Source organism: Parus major, chromosome 1 (genome assembly GCF_001522545.3).
Source record: "Parus major isolate Abel chromosome 1, Parus_major1.1, whole genome shotgun sequence".
In the NCBI taxonomy this organism is placed as follows: domain Eukaryota; kingdom Metazoa; phylum Chordata; class Aves; order Passeriformes; family Paridae; genus Parus; species Parus major.
The window spans coordinates 63,420,890-63,445,503 of record NC_031768.1 but is presented as its reverse complement, the minus strand read 5'-3'; the positions used below and the strand labels follow the sequence as shown (position 1 = coordinate 63,445,503).

The following is a 24,614-nucleotide window of genomic DNA, read 5'->3' as shown; positions in this document are numbered from 1 at the left end:
AAGTGACCATAATGGTTGGTTTCTGTGAGTAGCAAAAATGGTTCAGTGAAGAACAGTCATAGTTAATCACTAGCTGGGGGAACTTAAGGCAATGCCTGACTTTCCACTAAGGGATCACAAGAAGAGCCTGTTCACAAGAAACATACCAGCAAAGTCAAAGGAGGAAAAAATTAAGAGATTTGACAGAGATCCATAAAACACGGACATTTGACCCTCAGGTCTGGATTAAAATACAGTAGTTGGAGTCAAAGTTTGCAGTAGTTATGGTCTTTGTTAAAACTTGTATTGCTTATGTACTGACTCAAAAGGTATTTTTCTAATGTCACCATTCTTGCAATTTATTAGATCTACCTTTGGCTTGTCATGATCCATGTCATGCCCCTGTCATGATCTCATAGAAGGCCTTTTGTAGATCAGCTGATCTGGGCACTGTCCAGTAATTTAGTCATCATTCTCTAGATTTTCTTTGCTAGACATTGACTTCAGCTGAGATCAGGACATAATGAAGGGTACTGTTTCTTTGTCTGATGGTGAATAGTTGTAATTTCTGTTCAGTTGGTTGGGTTATTTTTATTTCACCTATAAAACATAACACATTCCAGAGACTTTTGGCCAGCAGGACGTGGACAGTCATTGCTTGAAGAGATAGGTCAGCGGGTCTAGCACACATCATTATCATGTTTTATGTGTCCTTCTATTTTTATTTTAGGCAAAAATATTCCTCTTTGTTGCTATATTGTTATAATGGCAAGAGTAATCATCTATATTAAATATCTTATCAGCATACTAGCGAGCATATACAAAGGAAGATAAGCTTTATACTTCAGCCATAGGGACATGGTGTCACTAAGGTGATGCAGTTAGGCAGCCACAAACAGATATTTGTTCTCATGGCTCCATGATCTAAACCATTTGTTTCTTTTTTTTCTTAGGTGAAATTTGGGCCCTCACTGAAGCGAGTGGTAGTGCCATGACCAATGTAACTGACCTTGACAGGGATGTGGCCACATAGTGTAAACAATAACTTCCTTAGGAAAGTCCTTTATTCTGTAGTATTCTAGAATCAGATAAATTTAGACTAAACCCTATTAGTTTTGCTGATACAGTACTTCCCTTGAAATCAATGATTGGGTTTTTTTTAGCAGGAGATGAACAGGAAGATTTTGTGGGCTTAGCATATATTAAAGTGCACACTGTATTGCTAGTGCTATCTTTGCAGTTATCTTTTATAACAAACAGAAGTTTTATAGCTCCTCAGACAGGTAGTTGATCCAGCATCACATATATTAGAGCCACTACTGCTGACTGTGAGGCATGACAATAAATCCTCAAGTGAGATAGCATGAGCTAATCTAAAACTTCAGAACAGTGCATTCTCCTGGACCTTCAAGGGACACAGGTTTCACTACATGACTACATGCTGCTGTCAGGGTGACCTTTGGCCAAATCATTCACGCAGGCATATTTCCAGTTTCCAGATGATGACAACATTGTCTGAGTTGTTGTGTTTTTTAAATAAAATAGGATCAATTTGGTCTGGTGAAAAGATTATACAATATTAATCTCTAAGAAAAAAGACCATTAAAAAATCCATCTCTAATTGACTTAAAGATATGGAATATTTTCCTGTGCTACTGCCTAATGGTTGGATTTTCTAGTCCAACCTTAGCACAAAAAAACCATCAAAATACTGGAGAAAGCCAAGGAATAATTTCAGGGCAGAGAACTAGTGAAGATTATATGGCAGTGGTGGATTTCTTTTGGGGTGTGCTGTGTGCAGTGGAGAGCCTGGCAGAGACAAGTGTCACCCGATCATCTACAGGGACATCAGCATAAAGGGCTGTAAACCTTTTCACAGGGATAGCATAGCTGAGCAGCAATATATCATATTCCTTCAGATACTCTTCTTCACTGCAGGACCTGTAAATTGTATGCAAAAATAGCATTGTCAAATTCTTTTTATCTATTATACTGTAAGAAAAATACTACTAATTATGGGCATTTGTTGTATGACTTTTCACATCCCTGGCTTCATGATGCTCCCCATTCCTATGTGCTCTGTGCATCATATTGAGGCAAGCTCTGCATTAGTCCCTTCCCTTCCCTCCCTCCCTCCCTCCCTCCCTCCTGTTAGTGTATTTGCACATTTTTTTTTTCCTTCATCACAGAAATCTTCCTTTCTCACACTCATTTGCCTGTGACCACACCCAAAAACAGGGCTAGTCCTTCTTCTTTAAGAAAATATTTTCTTTACATCCTGCTCTGTCACTCCTCATTTGCCACAGGGTCAGAAATTCATCCAGCTATGTCTTTGACCCCACTCAACCTATTCATCCACTCAAGTTTTATTACTACTTAGCCTTTTGTGGAACAAATTCAGGTTACTACTACAAACCTTTCTTTGTCTTCAGAAAGTGCATGTACTCCCAAGCATTTGAAAGCAGCATTTACTAGCTTTAGCTACATAGACAGCAGGTGACATTCCCGACCACACCTTGTTCTGCAGGCTGAACCGTGCTCCTGTCAGCACCAAATGAGTGGTTTGTGAACACTTTCACCAGCTGCACAGTGGTAACAGTTGTCAAACAGTTTTGCTGTCTGAGAGGGAAAGCCCACAAAACCAGAAACCACCATAGTAAGGAACTAAGATAAGAAAATTAACAGAAAACACCCCGTGCCAGACATTTCTTTACTGACACCTGTAGTTCTGCTGCTCTGTCAAGCTTTGGTAAGGGAACTTGCAGTGGAGTAAATTACACACACTTCACAGTCTACGATTGACACACAGAAACTGATAACTGAAATCAAAGTATCTTCTGGAAGTTACAGATCACAAAATCCCAAGCATTTTATCCCACAGTGTACATCCAATTGATTTTACAGGACATTTGCTGGTGGGCAAGCAGACTGGTAAGAATGTCATGCCAAAATCACCTTTGTGAAGCATACTAGACATAGTATGCCAGCTGAGTTCTAGATGGTGACTTCATCGCAGTCACATTTGTATTTTAAAACAGGTTTTAAAAAACCTGTTTTGAGGAAAAATATACCCTGCAAATATTATTTGTATCAGAAAAGGAGAGGATTTCTTTTCATAGCTGCATCTAATACTCCCAAAAGATGAACAAGATACAAGCACTGGTATCCTCGTACACCCTTTAGACTTGTGAGAGGTATGAAGTGATCCCTTGGTTATTTCTTCTCATATTTTTTTTCAAAAGAACACATGCATAGATAAACACATGCTGTTTCAAAACTCCATTGGTTCATGTCAGCCCAATGTTTTACATTAGCTAGAAGTATTCTGGCTCACAAAACACATTCTTGAAGAAATGCACACCCATTGAGAAGCACCTGAAAACAGACCTGGTTGCTTCAAAAGAAAATGCATGTACCAACTAATAGAGGGAATTCTTTCTGGCTCCTTGTATATTTGTGGTATAACTTGTTGGACAAGACTTGGCAATGGCTTTAATTTATCTGACACTTGTGTTTCAGATGTTGGAGCCTTTCTGACCTCAAGGTGTGCCTTCACTCAGTCAACTCATCCATCAGGTTAACAACATTTGAAGTGTTGTTCAAACAACTAACAACATCCAGCTTATAGGTGGGAGGGAATCTTTCTAATAATAGGATTTTCTTGACATGCTTAAGTATTAATTGCTTACACCTGTGATGACTACAGGCTGTTTCATCTCTTCTGACATGGAGAAGTGAGATCCTGGCTCCTGGAAGCTTAGTCAGAAGGAGATCTAGAAGGAGATAACATCAGTGTAATAGGGTGGATGAGAAACAGAAACTAAGGAAAACAAGGTGTCTGAAAATGCTTTAAAGCCTCCTTGCTGACTAGCCAAGAGTAGAAACAAGGCACTACACAGACTGTTTGGAAAAGCTGGCTTTTTATGTAGAGGATCCATGTGAGGAAGCAAACAAACAAACAAAAATTAAATAGAAAAATATTCTATCACTGTCTCCATCACGCTAAGTTTTCAAGCGCTCTGGTCAGAGAGCAGTTTTTCTTGGAGGTAAATGACTCAGACTAAAAGAACAAATAATTAATGAATAAAACCCTGCAGAAGCTCAGTGCTCCACCTTGGGCATAAAGGCAATGCCTACTTGACTTGGTTGCAGTTATTTTCAGGAAGGGTCTTCAGAAGAACCACATGAAATCCCCAAACTCCCGAAGAATTAAGCTACTGCTTGAATTTTTGGGTTTTTACTACACACCATTAGAAAAATGGAAAGGTAATGTTGTTTTCACAGCTAATACCCTGGTGGAACCTGTGTCTTCTTATATAATAGCTGTGCATGGGTAAGTCATATTCTTTCCATAACATCTTACCTTTATCTGTGTATCTGCTTTCTGTCCTTTGGAAAAGCCCACAGAAATCGTTCTGCTGTGCCTCAGCATTCCAGATGGGACAAGGGACAATATGAGAGGTCATGGTCTTAAGCTGGACCAGGGGAGGTTTAGGTTGGATGGTAGGAGGAATTTCTTGGCAGAGGGTCATTGGGCGTTGGAATGGAGTGCCCAGGGAGATGGTGGAGTCTCCGTCCCCAGAGCTGTTTAAGGAAACACTGGACATGGCACTCAGTGCCATGGTCTGGTTGACATGGGGATGTTAGGTCATAGGCTGGACTCGATGATCTCAGAGATCTTTTTCAACTTGACTGACTGTGATTTTGTGCTCTGGAGCTATGAGGAGACCTTGGGAGTTCACCTCTGTGTCAGTAAAAGGACAGCAGAAACAAGACAGCCTCCTCGTTTTGACACATATAACATCCACTGCTGATAGCTAATACAACAGAGATTTCATTTATTTTTAAATTATTAATATTTAAATTTCTATGTATTTTTATTTTATCAATAAAAACAAAGGAGTAAACAGAAAAACCCCGAGTGCCGCCTGCCTCCGGGTGAGGCCTGGCTCTACAGCCGGCCTGCCTTAGGCCGGAACCAAATGCTCGGAGCGCGTTTCCGCCGGAGCCGCTCCGTGTGGCAGCGCAGGGGCCGGGGAGGGCCGCAGCCATGGCCGACACTGCCGCGCCGCCGCCGCCCGCCGCCCCCACCCCGGGACTCCCGGCTGCTCCCGGCACCAACCCGCTGTCTCGCAAGCTCAACAAGATCCTGGAGACGCGCCTGGACAATGACAAGGTGGGTCGGGCGGCGGCGGAGGGACGCGGTGGGGGCCGGATGAGCCGTCAGGGGCCGCGGGCCCCGACAGGCTTCGCGGCGGGGAGGCGAGTCCTGCCGTACCCTCAGTTCCGCTGCGGAGCTGCGGGCGGCCCTTTGCAGCATTAATTACAGATAAAATTAGTTTCCGCTTCTCCAGCAACATGCCACGCTCCTGTTTTATCCCTTCAGATCGTAGGGAGGTGTGTGTTACTTGCCTCGGAGGGCAATTCTCCAGCTTTTTGTAATTTAGGTGTTTTCTTGCTGTGGATAGGTCATTCATTTACAGAAAGTAGTCTTATTGGTTAAAGCTACTGTAAAATTGTGGACTAAGTTTTCTGTTATAAGAGAAGAAGAAAGGCTAAGCAATTACTTTAGCTGTTTTCCAAGTGATGTGGAGTATGTTAAGGTTTTTCTCTAAAAGCATTTACCTGCTTTGCTTCATTTTTAATAAGACCATGAACTTGGGGTGGGTACAGAGTATTTAACCTGCTTCTTTGTAACTGCATGCAAACTGAAGGTCCTTTTTTGTTTTCTAGGAAATGCTGGAAGCACTCAAGGCTCTCTCGACCTTTTTTGTGGAAAACAGTTTGCGCACCCGAAGGAACCTGCGTGGAGACATTGAACGACGAAGCTTGGCCATAAATGAAGAATTTGTGCACATATTCAAGCAAGTTAAAGAGGTAATGCTTTTGCAGCATGAATAGCTATTTTCCAGGAGTACTGCCATGTGATTTGAAGTTTAAAAAAAGAAAAAAGGATTAAGAGACATTTTAACTTTCCAGAACAGACTTTTACACTAGAATGGTTTCATTTGTTGGAAGTGTTGCATTGGATGTGTCAAACAGATCCAAGTCCTGAGTGAATGTTGATATTTAGAGGTGCATTACTCTGCACTGACTAACAGGGAGTCTGGAGAAACAATGATCCTTGTACCTGGGGCATCTAGTGGTGGTGGTAAGCTGGGCCTGGACACAGCATTTCTGATGAAAAACATTATTTGAACTTATTTAGGAACTCGAGAGTATAAATGAAGATGTGCAAGCAATGAGCAGCTGCTGTGAAGACATGTCCAGTCGTTTGAAGGTAATATATAAATGGAGTACTTTGAATATTTTTCGAGATGTGACTGCTTTTAAAAGGACCAAGAGTTATTTTTGTGTCTTAACAACAACACCAAGATGTTTCCATGGTATGCATATTATGTTACTTTGGAATATTAATATGCTTCTTTTTATTTGTTTAGAAAATGTGTCAAGGAAGTAATTTTAATTTCTTTCAAAATGCAGCCATATAGTTATTTTGAGAATAGCAATGTGATATCCATGTGTACATCAGCAGAGAGAAAATATTTTATTAGATTGGATGTGTGTCAGATGTAAATTTAAATTTTAAATTTAAACTTAGATTTGCATATTCCCATTTAAAATGGCTTTTTTACTGACTGTGTCTGTTATGTGTTCATATAAATACCTCAGTATATCCAGTATATTCATATGAAAGTATCTGGTAATTCAAAGAGGGCGACAACTCTGGTGTGCATCTTCAGTTTTTTTTGGTTTTGTTTCTTAACATTGTCTCAGAATGCTGATATGTAACAAAACCAATTCTATTTCACCTTAATTCTGAATCTGTAATGTTCCTGGCTGGGGAGTGTAGGAAATTTGTAGTTTATGGTGCGTTACTAAACCTGGCTTGGTTTTAGGGTACAAGTTCAAAATTCAATGCAGTGATGAATATAAATGGGTTATGGATGCTGAAATGTAAAAGTTCTGACAAACCCAACCTGTTTCCAATACAGCACATAAGTTATAGTATGTGAATAAGAATCCTTCACCAAAAAAATCCCGTGAAAACAGTTGTTTCCCTCTCCAAATATGTGTGTGTGGATATTAGATGTCCTCTTTGATAAATAGGTTTCGTGGTCATTGTACAAATGCTTGTAGCTTGATGAACTTGTACCGAAAAATGTGAGAGTACAGTGTAGCCAACTGCAGTACTTAATTTTCAGTTTTGGAAGGAACTGGGTAATGTGCCTCAGAGGTCTCAGATCTCTTTGAACATTGTTAATGTGGATATATTCCCTAGTGCAGTTCAGGAACTGTTAGACTAAGCTCTTAGATGTGGAAATGAGTCAAGTGTCCATGCAGATTTTTGCTCTTTTCTGTCTTTAGATCATGAAGTGTAACTATAGTCTGTGATTTTATTTTATTTTTTTTTGTCATTTCCCAGAGTAGAGCCACCCTGCAGAGATTCCTTTTTCTGTTAAAGTCAGTAGGTAGTTTTGTTCCATGCCCCACAGGAGGTTTCCTCTAGAGCTCTGTAGAACTCATAACTTGTCTTGATTCATTCCATATTTTCTTTGTATGAATGTAAAGTTAATAAGCTCATGAACTAGCACTCAGTTGTGAAATACTCCGGTACTTTCTCTGTAACAGGACAGGAAGACTTGCAGGCACGTGCTCAAACTGAGTAAGAAGACAAAAATTAGCTAGATAGAGCAAATGGAAGATACAAAGAGGAGGATTTGGGGCATATAACGCAGGAAAATGTGCAAAGAGAGCAGTGTATTAAGAAAGCAGAACAAATGCAGGACATGAAAGGAAGTATATTTGGATAAGCCAAAAAGCTTTTTGGCTTCATTATTTTGTAAGCTTATCTAAGTAAGTTTTTTGAGTTTATTTTGTAAGTTTATAATACCATCTGATCCAAATAACCATATATTTTCACATCTGATTTTAGGACAGTGACTTGATAAATATAGTGACTGAAAGGGAGAGAAAGAGCAAGTGCTGAAATGGAATTCAGTGGGGCTGAAGTATAATGAAATTGTTAATATACTGAAGTGGGCAGGGAGAGAAAAATATTTCTGTTGTGGATGTACAAGAAATGTCAAATACCAACTTTATGATTTTTCTAGCATATCTGGCTCATTTCTGACAGTTACTTTAGTTAGATGGAAGCTCTTACATTTCATACATAAAATAATGACAATATCTGGTGTGTATTTGAATGCACATATGTAAAAACTGGCTTCCTGGTATATCTAGCTAGATTGAGAAAAAAATGTTGTTCCTTCTTTTCTGCTGTCTTACTGTTATAATTGTTTGTAGTAATCAGTACTTCTGCCCAGTAAGTACTGGAAAGGAAGCAAATTTCTTCTTTTTTGTTTATTAAAATTTGCAGTTAAATTGGGCATGAATTGTTACAGTCCTACTTTCACCTTTCAAATCATTCCTGTACCTTGATTGCTTTTCTGTTGTAACTAATGTAGTGGCAGATAGAAAGGCTGAAATGAATCAGATAATTTTGTTAAACCTCTTAGGGGTCTCAAGACTGGCATCTTCATTTTGGCAAGCTGTAATTTGGCTGTAATACAATGTTGAAATTATTCACACAGAATGTCATTATTTCCATTTCCACCTCTTCACTTGGAGTATTATTCTGTATTGAATGCATTTTGATTTTAGAATTATTTTTTTTTGTTAAATCATCTCAATTTTTCTGCATGAGGGATCTCTGGTGGCATCCAGTGTGAAGCCAGAAATTCCGGGTGTCTTACAGCTTTTCACAGAGCAAAAAGTTTCAGAGCTCTTTAACTTCAGTTGCAACAATCCTTTTAGTTATGTAGTTGCTGTCTGATGCAGAATTGTTTCTGCATGGATTCCCTTGCACTGCCATCTTTTAATATTTAAGGCTGTGATGAACTTCCTAAGTGAATTGCTCTTAGAATGGTAGAATCATTTAGATTGGGAAAGACTTCTGAGATCATTGAGTCCAACCCAGCACTGCCAAGTCCACCGCTATCCCATGTCCCCCAGTGCTACACCTGTGCATCTTTTAAATACCTTCAAGGATGGTGACTCAGCCACTTCCCTGGGCAGCCTGTTCCAATGCCTGACCACTTTTTCAGTGAAGAAATTTTTACTAATAATTATCCTTGGTCCATGCAGCTCTGAAAGCTGTTGGACTGTAGAGCTAGGCTTGTTCAGACTAACAGGGCTGTGTTCATCATCTTTTCTAAAAGGTCTGGGTGGACACTGGTACTGGGAAATTTAGCATCCAAAGGAGTTTGTTTAATTTTTTATTTTGTGACAGCAATTTATAGTTGATGGGCAAACAAAATAATCAGAATTTTTCTATTTCTAATATTTATAGTGTTTCTCTATTAAATATAAATTAAAAACAAACTGTGTGAATATAAATGTATATAAATGTGAAAATATATATGGATAAGGATAAAAATTTTTTTACAGCCTAGACATAGGGAGAGTTAGTGAATACTTGTTTCAAGAAGGCCTTTTGTTTCAAAGAGTATACTCTTTAAATGCCTTGTACTTAGAAAGCTTAAAAAGTATTACCTATTTTAAAGATTGTTTAATACAGTTGATATGTTTGTGGTTTTCACCTACTTAACAATTCTAATTGTATTCTAGGCAGCAAAGGAACAAACCCAGGACTTGATTGTAAAAACCACAAAACTCCAGGCAGAAAAGTATGTATACCACCTTATTTGATAGAATTTCATTTTAGATGTGACTCTGACTCTTTGATTTATGACTTTGAGGTTTTTTTTCAATACTATATGTGTTTTTAGCTCAGTTGTCCTCTTAGCTTATTGCTAAATGATCCAAAATGGTAAGAATGTCTGTTAGCATTTGTTTCAATAAAAATTGGCTTTTTAGGAAACACAGTCAGTTACAGTGGTAGCACATGCTAAATAGGGATGTGCTTTGCCTAAAGTCTGTTGATAATGTAAATTATATTGTGTCATAACAGATATGGACCAACTCAATTTCTCATCAGTTTGACAGGCTTCTTGTTATTAATGCTTCATATCCACTGGAAAGCTCTCTCTTTTTCAGGGACTGTATGAGGGAATGCAAAGCTGGATTCTAACATATTCTGCCATATTTAAAGCTGACTGTAAAATACAGGAGTGCTGTTCAATGAGCCTAGCACAGACCACTTTTTCCATTGGTTCTTCAACCTCCTGTGGAAGAAAAGATTTGTATTTTTCTCTTTTCAGTGTTTTTATTCCTGAGAAGTATATAATAGCTAATGATGGATTCAAATAGTCTTTATTGTTTCTATGGCTAGGGTGTATGGTTTTATAGCTTCAAGTTTTCTTAGTGTAGAAGAATGAATCTCCTTGCTTTTTCTTTGGAAAATTATATACAGTTCACTGGAGGTTAGAAATAATTTTGCAGCAGTAAGTTTCTAGTAGAAATGATGGTTTTGGATAGCTCTCAGTGAGCTTTCAAAATCAGTAGGTTTATGATATAAGCTTCAGTAGGAAATGGATTATGTCTGAATATGAAGTTGGAGTCTAATTTGTACATATTTTAAACTTTGATTGTAAAATAACGACATAAAATGAAATGCTGGTTCATATAAAGTGAAGGATTTGTTAAAGACACTTCAGAAGTCTTAGAAAGTATATTGTTTTGAATATGAGTATGTGAAGTAGTAGGACAGAGAAATGGTCATATATTTTGTAGTCTCAAGAAAAGGAAGGCTGCTTTGATTCCTTGTCCTGAAACAGAATGAGAGATACCAAGACCAGTCCCAAGTGGTGTATGTCTAGTTTGCCTTAAATTCCATTATATGTAGACTGTACATCAGTACCTCTGCACTATAGTCCTTACTTGCACTATAGTTTACTTAAAAGACTTTCTGCTAAAAGTGACCATGTTTTTGTAGCTGGAAGAACGTTAGGATTTCATTCAATGATCTGAAACTGAAGGGGGACTGTAAACTTGCAGATGCATTCCATGCAGTTATGGTAACTAGAAATTTAGATTATTTTCCTTTTTTGCAGTACTTGAAAAGGAGTGGCTCCGTGCAGGTACTAGGTTTTTATATTAAGTAGTTTTGGCATTGTATTATCATCTATGTAATTAGTTGTAGTTCAAGATGGTTTTCAGTTTCCAAAGCTTCTTACCTGAGCTCTTGATGGTTATCCTAGTCTCTCAGATTTGCAGTTTGAAGGTAGAGTTGCCCACCTGGAGTTTCCTATAGGTAGTCCTGATGAGCACTTTGGAACTTCCTGTATTGGTGAAATGCGTGAATTTATGACATGTAGGTAAATATTTGGGATAGAAAATTAGGTATTTGTCTCAGATTTAGGTTAAGACTTATGCATTCTTGGGTTTTTGCTTTGCAGCATTTTTTTTTCTTGTTACTTAGTTTGTGAGCTTTAGACCCGCTTTGGCATAAATGCTAAATACGGGGTCTTACTTAGATAACAAATTTTAAAAGTAATTAATACAATTGCATATTTATGTTTGTGAATATGTCAGAGTTGGTGCATTCCTTTGGTCAGTTATGTTGCTTATTCTGAATTTATTTCTTCTGTGAAGTCTAGTTAAAACTGCTGTGCATTAGAAACAGTTTTCCTTCATACTATTTAAATTATGGTATCTGCTTAGCATATAGGGAATTGGGATGGAGTTTTCTTCCTTTTTTCTTTAAAACTGAGACTTACCATGACTTAATAGAACCATGTAGTGTGAAATAAAGTAATCCAGACATCCAACCCATCTCTTCATAACAAAAGGTTGTTATTGCTTCTGAGTAACATAGAGTTTTGAATAAAATGTTCATTTTAATGTATTTCATAACTTCTATTATAAAGAAAAACTGAGTTAATGTGTGCAATTTCTGGTTATTATTAAAAATCCATTTCAGTATCTTCAGTAGATTTGTCTACTTCTACTTGAGCACATTAATATTGTTTTCAGGTTGCATTAGGTTTTTATGTATAGTAGTGAGGAGATTACTTTGTTTTTAAACAATGAACATTTGTTGTGCTTTAAAAGATGTGGGTTTGTTTAATTGCTATTTCTAGCAGGCTGACAGAAAAAGGATCTTGCTCCTTGAAGTGAGATTTTAATAATAGCTTCCTCTGGCTTGGTTCTCTGGTTCTCTTGTTATACTTCACTCCAGTTTTTTTGGGGTTTGTTATCTGTTTGTTTTTGTTATTTGTGTGGGTGTTTTATGGGGTTTTTTTGTTGGTTTTCGTTTGTTTGTTTTTTGGGTATTTTTATGGTGTGAGGCTGAAAACTTGCAATACTGAACTACTTCACTTTGCATAAAAAACAAGTATCCCAGAGTTCAGTAATTTCCCACCAGAGAAATAACTTTAGTTCCAAATACTCTATGCAGAATCCCAGAAGCCTGACTTTATAGTAATTATACCAGTCATTTAATAATAAGATGTTGTGCAAGATGATGTGTGTTTTTGAGGTTAGCCATAAGTTACAGTCATCAGTGTAACAATTGAGAAGAGAGACTCGAAGGTAACACTTGCAATATTAATTCTTAAAAAATTAAATAGGAGCAGTTATGTAAGTGAATGGATATGCTCAGGAGCTTCACTGACAGTAAGTTTGCAGAAAAACAGAAGTTGTTGAAGGTTAGAATTAGTGTTCTAGAAGTAAAAGCCACAATACTCTGAAAACTGTTACAAAATAATGGCTCAGATATTTCTTGAGTCAGGCTACTGATTCAGACCTTTTGTGGAGATTATGCACTTGAACACCTTTACAAACTATCTTATTTTACTACTTTCTCAATTGTGTTCTGAAACAGCAAAATTTGTGGTTTGGGGTCAGAATCATTGTTAATTATATTGATTGAAAAAAAGCCATTTACATAGCTTGGGATTGTTTTTCTTTTTAACATACAATTAAATATGATTTCCAGACAGGAATGTGTGTACTTCAGTTTGTTTTAATTGGATTACATTACATTCAGGCTTGATCTTTATTTAAAAAATAACAAACATCATTCTTGGAATTTAGTCAATTATTTGACTGTCACCTCTGTGCTCAATACAAGCTCAGAAGTCTTGGGAAAAATGTTTCTAAGTGAACATCTGCTTTGGAAGTGCTACACTACTGATCTCTCATCCTTGTCTCTTGGTGGTGAAAGGAAAAAGACTTTTTTTTTTCCTAACAAATACCTTTTTTGTCTAATCAGTTTGGAAATGGTGCAGGAAATTCAGCACTTTTTGTAGCAGGTTACAGAGTTTTTTTTGCTTTTATCACCCTGTGCTAAGAAAAGTGGTGATCTGGTAGTCTGCATTGATGAGATGTATTTCATGTGTTGACTTTTTAAAACTTTTATTTACACTTATTCCTTTAAACGTGCTTCATGAGAAAAAGCAGTTATTGCCTAAACTTAATTATAATTCTGTGTGGGAGATGGTGAATATTTGAAATTCTGAGGCTCATTTTCTATTCTGATTTGTACCAAAGTAAAGCATAGGTGACAAGGTATAGCAGAGGAATAAAATGGGTCTGAAAGGAAAAAAGAAACAAAACTTGTCACATTCTAGCTATGACCAGCAGAGAATTTGCAAAGCCTTATTTTCTTGCCAGCTTTTCTTCCTGGCAGCTCTGTTGAGCCATGAAGTACTCTTGGTCAGTATGACATGAGGCATGGTTTTACAGGTCGAGAAACTTTCATGAGAAGTGCAGATCAGTTATATGGTACCATTCCTGACTGATGTTTGTCTGATGTGCTTCGAGAAGAAAAGCCCAGGAACAGAAGGAACAGAGTGTCTGTGGTCTTCACTGGAAATTGATTTTGGTTTTATTGTTTTCCTACTATCTGATTTAGTTCTTTTGCTGCAGCTTAAGCTCATTTGATCTTATTCCAAGTGGATGTAGAGAACAGTGTGTAATTTTCATGCCTTTGGCAACATTTTTGAATTTAATGGCAAATTTGAAGCTAGACTAAGCAGGCCCCTTTCAAGTGGCTTAATATCAGATTTTATAAAAGATAAACTGAAGAAACCAGTCTGTTTGGTATGGAAATACCAAATAGCTCATTTCCACAAGATGGAAAAGAATGTGTTCATTGGAAACAGACTTTTAAATTTAACCTCTGTGCACAACTAAGAAACCATTAAACCATGGATCATGGATCTTAACCATTTTCAAACACTGGTTTACAGTGTGTGCTTGTATATCTGTATATATCATGTGATTGCTGAAAAACTCTGCATATGAAAATTTTGTCAAAAAAAATTCTGTAGATGCTTACCCATCATATTTAGAAGAAGCCTTATCAGTATAAAAGTAGAAAACTATTGATTTTCTCAAATTTATTTACAACATTTAAGCTTTTTTATTCTAGTGTTTGGTAATCTGTTTGGTAAGATTTTAATCATTTTAATCAGTGCTGATGTATTGCTTAATTTTTGATTTTGCCTTTTCAATTTTTCCCCATTTATTTTTATCACAGAAAGTATGGGATGGCAGGGCTGCAGCATTGCAGGCTGTCTGTCTTCAGATAGATGTTACAGATGGGAGAAACCTTCTAAGTTCAAGTCCACTCTCCTGCTGCCACCTATTATTTGCATGATGACTTTGGTAAACTCATCAGCTGTTCAACACATAACTAGTGCATTATTTTTGCACGTTGTGTGTGTTACTGTTTGTGGAACACTTTTCCCAAAAGCTCATTCTTTCCAGTAAAAGCCTTTCCCTGATTTCCAGCCTAACTGTTGGATAGAAATTGACTGTTTTCTCATCTTGTGCTTTGTCTTAAGAGCTGCCTTCATCTCCTGTGATAAATTAGTTTTTCCATTCCCATGATCACCCTGCTAGCTGTGGTCTGATGAGAATCCATTGTTCTTGGACACAGATGATCAGGATTGTGCTCTTTTTTCCAGATGAGGTCTCAGTAAAGCCTTCTTTACTATTATTGCTATTTTCTTGTATCCTGGAAACATTAGACAATTCACTGGTTTTTTTTTATGTCTTCTATTTTTTAATTAAGGAGACTATTTCATAATTTGATTTTATGATGGAATGCATCACTGAATACCTCCTCACAGTATTTCAGTTCTATTTCAATAAGAGATGTGTTTGACAGATAAAATACAGAATAAAACATTTGTTCTTAGCATTTACAAATGCACCTTTGCACCTGTACTTACTCTTAAGAACAGTTTTCTAATGCTTGTGTATAAATGATTTTTTTACAGAATCTTGTATATTTGCTTTTCATGTGACAGAAAAATAATTTTGCAGCTTTATATAAATCTGTTAAAAATGATTGTTATTTACGTACGAGTTAGAAATACTCCATTGTCCTGAGGCTTTAAAAATGTGTTGAATCCTCAGTACCACGAATTGAAAGTACAAATGTCCTTCCAAAACACTAAGTTTTGAAACAGCAAATCAACAGCAGAATGTTCTGATTCATCCTAGGTAGAAGAAACTATCAGATTTTTATGCTGCATGCGGTGGCAAGATAAAATTAAGCTTTGGAAAAGTCTGCTTATTCTCCACCTCATTTTTGAGCTGTCTAGGTGATAATCCTAACAAACAGTGCACATTTGTATTTCATTCAAGGGAAAAGTGCATGAAGTGCAGTTTTCCCAGCCTTTTGAGTTCTCTTGCAAAAGAATTCTGTTTCCCTGGTAACGATTAAAATGGGGAAAATTGTTCTTCATTGGAATCCTGTCCTTCGCCCAAGTTCTAAATGCTACCAACACTTGGCACTTCCCTTTTGCAGCAATGCAGGGTTCCCATAAGCTATTAGTTTTGGTCCTTCATACAGGATTAACTTTGTTAAAAAAAAAATATATAAAATTTGGGGTAACAACATTGTATGGCCTTTCCCAGCTGTACTGCACTGCTTAAAATTTAGAAATTATTTTGTCTACAGAAAGGCCAGTGCATCTCGAAATGTCCAATTTTCTGCACACAGGTACTGTCTGCTGTGGGTTATATGTAAGACAGCCTTACACTGGCTTTTGTTGTTACCTGCATTGTGTTTTGTAAAGCACTTACTGTAGTGAAATGATTACAGCAACCTCGAGTGACACTTTAATCCATTGCCCTGCCTTAGTAAGATAGATTCAATTCTAGTTAAATATGTTAGCTTGGGTGTGAGGAAATATATATATATATATATATATATAAAATACAGATTTGAGTGTATTTGTCTCAGTAATACTGTACACTGCCAGGCAAAAATTGAAGATATGTACAATTTACATATTTTTTTCCTAATCAATCATCTAGGATATAGGGTCTCTTTCTGGTGCAGATGGATAATCATGGGACCTTTAACAGTCATCTGAAGCAGAACTGGCTGACCTGGGTTCTGAAACTGAATTTTATTTTTTTTTAAAGCTCTTTGAAATCCTGTGTATTTTGTAAAGATCCCAACAGAAACAGCTTTATCAAAATTCAGACATATGTTTTTGTTTAGGAGAGATATTTGTCACCACTTCCCAATCACTATCTTGAGAAAAGTGAATGAAACATTGCTGCCACCTTGAGGTTGTTATTTTGTGAGTACATTCTGAAACTTAGATTGCCCAGTGTGCTCGAGTTTAATGTATTGACTGTATTTTATAAAAGTTAATTATTGGGAGTGCATGGTGTCCATTAGTGTGTGGTTATGCCAGGCCTTAGCCCAAGACACAGCCAGGGATGGGAATGGCTTTAAACCATGGTGTTTGATCAAGCCTTGTTTTCCATAGCAGCAAAAGTGGAGGGAGAACTGTGAAGAGTGAGGACTTGCAGAAGGAGAGATATTGATTAGCAAGACTGGTTTTTTTTATAATGGAGGAGTAAAACAGGGCAGAGAGTTCCCAGATGGACTGACAAGCATGCTGTTTGTACAGTTCCTGACTCTGTGCCTTCTACCACAACCCTAATTCCACCTGAAAACTGAGAAAACCATTGTGCCCAGTACTCTACGCTTCTTAAAATCAGACTTCCTCCTACCCCCAGTTTGGTGGAAGTATACATTCAAAAAATCTGAAGAACAGAAGACAGTAGTAAATATTTGGAGATCTTCTCTAAGAGCACCTAAAAGTCTATGCAATCAAGAGTGCACAGACTCAAATAACAGAAAAGTTTCTCAGCACCCCATCTGCTCCCCTCTTTGTAGATTTGTTTCAATTAAACCCAAAGAAGGCCTTTCATTTGCCTTTTCTCATTTCTTTGCTACCTTCATTCTCTTACCTAAAGGGAGGGGTAATCCAGTCTATTTTCAGCTTTGTGGATTTATATTAAATTGAGACTTTTCATCCCAAGAGAGATTTGGAACAACTATTGAAGTTCATTCACTAATTTACATTTTCTGTTCTTTCAGCCAAATACAGTGATGGTGATGATGAGGCATTAGACTTGTTCAGCAAATAGTGTGAAAGAGGAATGCTTTGTTAAAAACAACATGTTTTTAATATGTTAAATTTTAAGTGTCCTTGGCTGATTTTCAATTTGAGTAGCCATCTTGATGCCTCTAGGGTTTTCTTGAGTCTTAATATTTATGATTTTGATTAGTAGTAGTAGTAGTTGTAACTCACAATTGAAATGAGCTCTTCTTATACCCTAGAGGAGTTCTGAAGTGTAGTTTTCGTAAGAGTTTTGTAGCAGCAGTGAAGTCAATGCCTTCTTGCCTCTCACGGCTCCTGGCGCTAGCACACCCCAGTCCCTTAGCACAGGCTGTGGTAAACTGAATTAGAAAATACATGTAATCTCCACCCCCAAGAAGTAAGAACTTCTGGAATTTTTTCCTGCCAGATTTGTTCCCTGATCTGATTCACTACATGATGCAGTAAACAGTGGTCCAGGCACAGTGGGAAGGTCCATACAGGGGAGGGATGAGCAGGGAAGGCTGAGGCAGCCTGAGTAGCATGGCTTACACATCATTGCATTGAGTATGTTAGACAGAGCAGACCTGCCCTATCTTTCATCTGTGTTGAGAGAGTCTCATAGTTATCCTCAGAACATCTCACACAGGCCTAATACTGATTTTGAAATACTCCTGTTAATATCTTCTTGTCTGTTTCTTGCATGTTTTGTAGACCACTTGTCTTTTTGCCTCTTACAATATGACTTGCTCTCTTCAGATTTCACCATATAAATCTTTCTGCAGAAAATTTACTGATTTTGTTCAAAATGGTGTTGTTCATTCCCCTTCTGCTGTGTTGGAAAGTGCCAGGAATTTTCATGGATGCATCTGCCTGTATAGTTGGTTAAAATCATCCTCCATCACTCTTATTCCTTGCCTGAGAAACATTTGGCTTCATGGGAACCCAAAATTTGGAATTGTAGAATTTACTTGGAGAAAATTAAATAGGTAGATTTTAAGCATTGCAAAACTGTCAATGTAAAGATAAAATCATATTTGCCTAGAACCCCAGTGAAAACTGAATTATCAATTCAAGATGTGGTATGAGTTTTTTGTTCTCCTTTTTGATTAGGTCTCTTCTGTGTAACTTAGAAGTATCAGCTTGCTTTTCCCCTTTTGATTTTCATAGATTTTACTGTTGAAGTGCAGTTGAATTTTGTATTTCTGTCTCTCTCACTGTTCAGTGTGCTAGAGCATTGACAATTGCCAAACATTGAATATGATCTCTAAAAGAGTTCATGCAACTTCAGGGTGGGAAAGTCATCCATGTCTACTGAAGTGAAGCCAGTTTTCCATACTTAGTATCTGAATGAAGTTCAGACACTAGATGGATAGTAGGGAAGGGGTAAATGAGTGAAAGGTTACTTTTCAAGCTTTGATCTTGCAAGGAAATTTAATTATACAGTATATAGAAGTACACTTGCCTGTCTCACCAACCTGTGATAACAATGTATTTATCTTGTAGTAATTATATCACATTGAAGGATGAAATGATCCTAAAGGAATTGAGCTTTATTCTTCTGCAAATAACTAATTAGTGCCTTCTCAATGTCCTAAAAAAGTAGTCTTTATTTCCTGGAATACTGAGTGCTCAAACCACAGTTCAAGCAAACTTTCTGTTGCTACAGGAGTCCCAGTCCATTCCATTTGGGTCCTTCTGTGGTTGTAAGGTGTGCAGGAAATGCGTGCAGGAAAATGCTGCCCTAGAGATGGTGTTTGCATATTGAATCCTGGCTGTGCTTATTTCAGGAGCAAGAGATTTAGCCATTGCACTTTAGTTGCTTGTGACATTAGTAAATCAGCATTCCAGCTGTACAGTGTTACATAAAAATGGATGTAGTCTGCAGAAAAGGATCTATGGTTAATTTAGTAATTTTGGATGCTATAGGCTTTTTCTTTCCACAGTGAATTTGAAAGGAAGTAACAGTAAGCGTTACAACTTGCAGTTTGTATCAACTTAGCAGGTGTTATACACATGTATATATCAATATATAGACATATACAGATATATAGCTGGATTAGACAATTTATGATACAAATGCTAAAGGAATGTAATTTTAAAGAATTTAGTAATTTTCAAATGTGTTAACATACCTCTGTATTGTCTTTACTGAATAATCTGCGTCAGCTTAATAGAAAGTTGAATGCGAAAAAGCAACTCAAGTGTTTGATGGCAAGAATGTGCTATTATGATTTAATAATACCAATTTCGGATGCTGGTTATATTTTCAAAAGTATGAATATGAAAAATAAGTCTTTGAGATAAGCATAAAAAGCTAATATCCTCTTCACTTTGTTTTATTACAGTCAGAGATTAGAAATGAAAGCACAAGTTGCAGATGCATTCATAGCAAAATTCCAGCTGACACCGGATGAAATGAATCTGCTTCGAGGCACTAAAGATGAGCCAATTACTGAGGTAGCTCAATGAACATTTAAGTCTTTCCCCTGAACTAAAATGTAGAAATACCCTAACTGAATTGTACACAAGATACTATTTTCAGTTTGAGATTTAATTTTTTTATGGAGGAATGTACCTTTTAACAGAATTGTGAATTTCCATTGAGTTTGAAATGTGTGATGAGAGATTCAAGTAAAGAGACAGAAAATCAACATTAAATTATAGTTTTTGTAATGATGTAATGAGTTTGAGGCAAATGAGCTCTCATGTAATCAGTTTGAGGCAAAGGAGTTCTCATATGGTTCTACGCTTCAAAAACACCTTTATGAAGTCTGTATTTTCAGTGAAAACATCTTAAAACTTCATGACACTCAAAGCAAATGAGAAGCTTGCAGCTCTCTAATACTGCCACTGTGCATATGTGTGTAAATTTTGCATATTAATGTGTATAGGTATTCAGTGACTTGAGACAATAGAAGCTGAGACTTTCCCTCAATGATACTTGGTTGCTAAAGATACTAGGTGCTTATTCACTTTAGCCACCTTCCAAAATGAGTTTTGGAATATGTTAAGGTTTGAATAAGAAGACACAGTATAAGGAAACTTGTTCTACATTAAAAGCAAACTGAATAATGAAAGAATTGAGTTTACTGAATGGGCTGTTTTATTACTGTAGTTGCATGGAAAGCTTCACGTAGTGTCTCAGCAGGTAGTCCAGATTTATCTCATTTCCACAGGCATCCTGTTTGCAGTTAAAGCACTATTAAAAACATGGAGCTGATAACCATAAACAGTGCTAATGAAAGCATAAATGGGATGTGCTAAATAACTGTGCACTTGAGTAATTGCTGCATGCTTTTCTACTACTATGGCCATGGAAGAACATTCAAGTTTCTAGAAAGTGCCTGTTGCAGCGAAGAATGACAGTAACCTGTGCTGGTCACTGCGTGATTGTTTTGGAGCCAGTGAGGGCTGGTCTTTTTGATACTTTGTCTAAAAAATGTGCAGAAGCAACTGAGATAAAACAGTTGTTCTGCTTTAGTTGGCAGGCTTCAGTAATATCATGTGTGTGCATTTCCCCTGTGACAGAGTCAACCAGTGTGCTTAAAACACCTTTAGTCAGATTTCTGACAAAATTTTCTGATTTCCCAAAGGAAGAGTGCTTTGGGTTTTTATAAACATGGTCTCTAACACAATTAATGCAAGGCAGTAGATTAAATTGCTGGCCTGTTTTATGTAGAATATGGGTTTTTTTATGTGACCTGAGCCAGAATGGAACTGCTTTCCTGAGCAAACTCATTGTGTTCAAATCACCAAAGATGTACCAGTTGTATCTGAAATAGATGGTCTCCTCCAAGTAATTTGAAATATGTCTTTATAAGAATGTTTGAAAATGTTACTGGTTTTCCATTTGCACTCTGAAACTAACAAAGTAACCTTCTTAGTTCTAGGGTTTGGTTGGTTTTTTTTCACTGCTGCTGTTGAATTACTCCACAGGGAAAAATTGTTCTGGAAAACCTTAGTCTAGTCTATTTTAAATATGTTTTTAAATTGTTTTTTAAGAAATAGTTACCCCATTTTATGAATACAAAAAATATAACACTGTAATCATTGTACTTTGCAGTGTTTTATTTTGCTCCGTAGTTGCTAACAGTAATGGAAGACAGTGATATAATGCATAGCAGTGGACATGAAGCACACATACTTCATGAGACAGGTTGAAAACAGATCTTTAGTGCTTTTTTGGTTTTTTTTAAGGAAAGTTTGATACAATGGGAAACAAGGCAAGGTGTGAATTTTAAAAGCAACGTTTGGAACACAGACCTGCAAGAAATTTAGGAATGGAATTGAGAGAGGGAGTATAGAGGCCTAGAGATTTGAATAGAAATTACTGCTTTTACATGGTGCTTGTATTTTGTTTTTAAATTGATTTAGGATTTTTTTAAAGCTTTGAGACGAGTAAAACAAATTCATGATGATGTCAAGATTCTCCTTCGAACAAATCAGCAAAGGGCGGGGTGAGTCCTACTTAAATGAATGTAAGAGAACCATTTACAGTTAAAATCAGAAGTTAAAGCAAGATCTCATTCTTTGCTTCATATGACAGAATATATACAGAAATATATAGAATTTTTCACAAAAAAAAATTAAAATACTCAAAATTTTAATAATGGTATGTTTAATTTGACTTGCACATGCCTTTGCTAGTGCTGCCTAAAATAGTATTTGCAAATAAACTTTTTTTTTGTCTTGTAGCTTGGAAATTATGGAACAGATGGCTTTACTGCAAGAGACATCTTATGAACGACTTTACAGATGGACTCAAAGTAGGACTAAGAATGTTTTTATGTTTATGAATATTATTATGATGATTCCTTTAATTCCTTCATGTGGATTGAATTTAGCATAAACCCTTTCCAAGATACCTTAACCTTTGGTTTCCTTGTTAGGGAAAGATGTGTTTTGAACCAAACAGTTAATTGGCAATTCTCTCCTTTTTTTTGGGCCAATTTCATTATTATAAAAGTGGATTATTTGTTTGTGTTTTTAGGAGATCGCTTTCCACAAAGGGCAACTATTACAGTTTGGTAATCCAGACAAATTTTTAATTGTATTGAATTTCATTTCCTTATGAGTTAGAGGGAAGTTGTTGGTTTTACTGATTTGGTAGTAAGATCTTGTTTAGTGGGAGGAATGGTGGATTACTTTTAAAAAAGAAAAAAAAAAGAGGACACCTGCTTTTGTCAGGATGCTCTGTTGAAAGACAGCAAGTTTGTTTTGTTTTGTTTTTTTTTGCATATGTACTCTGCATGTAGCCATTCATACTCAGTGTATCACCTTGATATTGTCAAATTTTTTTATTTTTTTTTTTTTATTACTTCCCTCTTCTCTGGAGCCAAAGACTGTCTCACAGTAAGATTCATGGGGGGAAAAATGGTGCAATGTGATTTTTAGGTTCATTAGCTCTTCATCAGTGGATGCTGAAACCTCAAATAATAGTTGAGGTTTCACCCATATGAAAAGTTACCGTTTTTCTATCAATGTTTGATATCGTTTACATTATTTCCACATTCTTGCCTGGAACATACAAGATTATATAGTTATTTTCATGAAAGAAAAAAAATAACAGAACTAAATGACAAAACAAATAGCTTGCTTAACTACTTGCTCCATTTTTTTCTTAATAGTTTACCTGAAATGTGGTAAACAGTTATAAAGGAGCCCAGTAAAATTCTGAAGGTTGAATGAGTCAACATTTGTTTGTGGGCATGATCAAATAGTAAGATTCCTTTAATCTTTTTATTGTTGAAATTTGTGATGGACATGCATTTTACAGTACTGCTTGCAGGGGAACTTAATTGTATTAACAGTAAGTAGCCCAGGTAGCATATTCTGAAGCCTTCAAAATTAAAAGCCTTTGAGTTTTTAACTCATTTTCTTGTTTGACAGCTTGTATAAAATGTATTACAGTGTGAAGAATGTGCTTTTATTTGTGTTGGTATTTTATAGATGAATGCAGGACATTGACACAAGAATCATGTGACATTTCTCCAGTTCTCGCTCAAGCCATGGAAGCCTTACAAGACAGACCTGTCTTGTACAAGTAAGTAAATGTTTGCTATTATCTCTAACAGAAGCTAGTATTTGGAGCTTATAAAACTTCAAGGTGGGCATGAATTACAATGCCAGGGCTAGTAGCACTTTGGTCCTGTGCCAAATTCAAAACTACCCAGAAACTTAAGTTATAAAAAATCATATTTTAACTGCTTTGAATTTCAGAAGTCTTTTTGACATAATTATGATACAGGAAATTGGACTTTTTCTAACTTACAAGTTTCAAATTAAAATGTCAGACTGTTTTAATTTAAATTAATTGTGAATTTCTGCACTCTCATTCTAGGATTTTTCTGAAGTAAAATATCCTGTTCAGAACATGTGATTGTATCATTTAAATCCCCAAAATAAAAATTGGTTAAGGCTAATTAGCGTTTACTGAAGTGCTTGTGGTAGTAAGAATGTCTTCCATTATGAGTTATACAGTAAACTATTAAAAAAATTCTACATATAGGCCTGTAAAGTGTAGTGGAATTTATATATTTATATCTGTGTAAAATACTAGTGTTCTGAATTGCTGAAGTGTCGTTGAAATAAATGAAATGGTCCTTAGGAGAGTGAACCACCAGGTGGCACTGTAAGAACTGTTTATTGAGGTGACCATCCCTAAAGTGGTTACTTACACTGCTTTGGGTTTTGGGCTTTTGATTTTTGTTGGGTATTTTCTTATTTTTTTTAATACATTCATAACATTTTTCAACCATTCAAAATTACTTTCAGCCACAGGTATCCAGGACAGCAGAGTAACAGGCAGTCTTTCAAAGGCTGTTCTTGTATTCAAGGGTGTCAGTGTGAAGGTACATGATGCTGTAAAGCTCCATGGAGCCCTTCACAGGAAAAATGCATAGGGCATGTGGACCTGAAAAATGCTGTCAATGTGAGAGAAAGCTGAGGTGTGCACATGCTCAGTCAGCTCTGCTGGTTAATGTGAGGGAGAAGTGGTGTCACTTGACCTCCCCAGCTGTTGGATGTGGTGTGTTGCAGTACTTCTTGCCATAGCTGGGAATTGCAGTCCTTTCTTGCATTCTCACCTCACCTACTTTTACAGCTGCAAAAGATCAGTCACTACACTGGCAACATTTATTTTATAGGATTCATTTAGATACAACAAGTATTTTACAGGATTCGTTTTAGATACAGTTTTATTTTCTGTAATAAATACTTTTTGAACGATGATACTTTGTAGCTTCATAAAATCATTGTTTTAGTTTCTTAGTTCAAGGAAAGAAAACCCCACCTTCTGTATAAATCCACTACTGG

General features: G+C 36.6%; 1 protein-coding gene and 1 long non-coding RNA gene across 3 annotated transcripts in view; one reads left to right on the top strand and one right to left on the bottom strand.

Moving 5' to 3' along the window:
• Positions 1–28: 28 nt before the first annotated feature.
• On the bottom strand, positions 29–4,537 carry LOC117244539. The gene is made up of 3 exons (XR_004497851.1): positions 4,343–4,537; positions 3,669–3,752; positions 29–1,920 (listed from the first exon to the last, which is right to left on the bottom strand). It is a non-coding gene; the product is annotated as an uncharacterized LOC117244539 (long non-coding RNA).
• A 461-nt stretch (positions 4,538–4,998) lies between these two features.
• The window catches only part of COG6 (component of oligomeric golgi complex 6), a 53,610-nt gene continuing 33,994 nt past the window's right edge, over positions 4,999–24,614 (top strand). Inside the window, exons 1-8 of one of the 2 annotated variants that reach the window (XM_015637786.2) lie at positions 4,999–5,155; positions 5,713–5,856; positions 6,188–6,259; positions 9,610–9,668; positions 19,646–19,757; positions 21,675–21,757; positions 21,996–22,066; positions 23,250–23,343. In XM_015637786.2, coding sequence (XP_015493272.1) covers positions 5,030–5,155; positions 5,713–5,856; positions 6,188–6,259; positions 9,610–9,668; positions 19,646–19,757; positions 21,675–21,757; positions 21,996–22,066; positions 23,250–23,343 — 761 coding nt within the window. In that variant the 5' untranslated portion in view covers positions 4,999–5,029. Of the gene's footprint in view, positions 5,156–5,246; positions 5,377–5,712; positions 5,857–6,187; positions 6,260–9,609; positions 9,669–19,645; positions 19,758–21,674; positions 21,758–21,995; positions 22,067–23,249; positions 23,344–24,614 lie in introns of those variants that run through there. The other variant, XM_015637794.1, reaches the window with a different exon arrangement.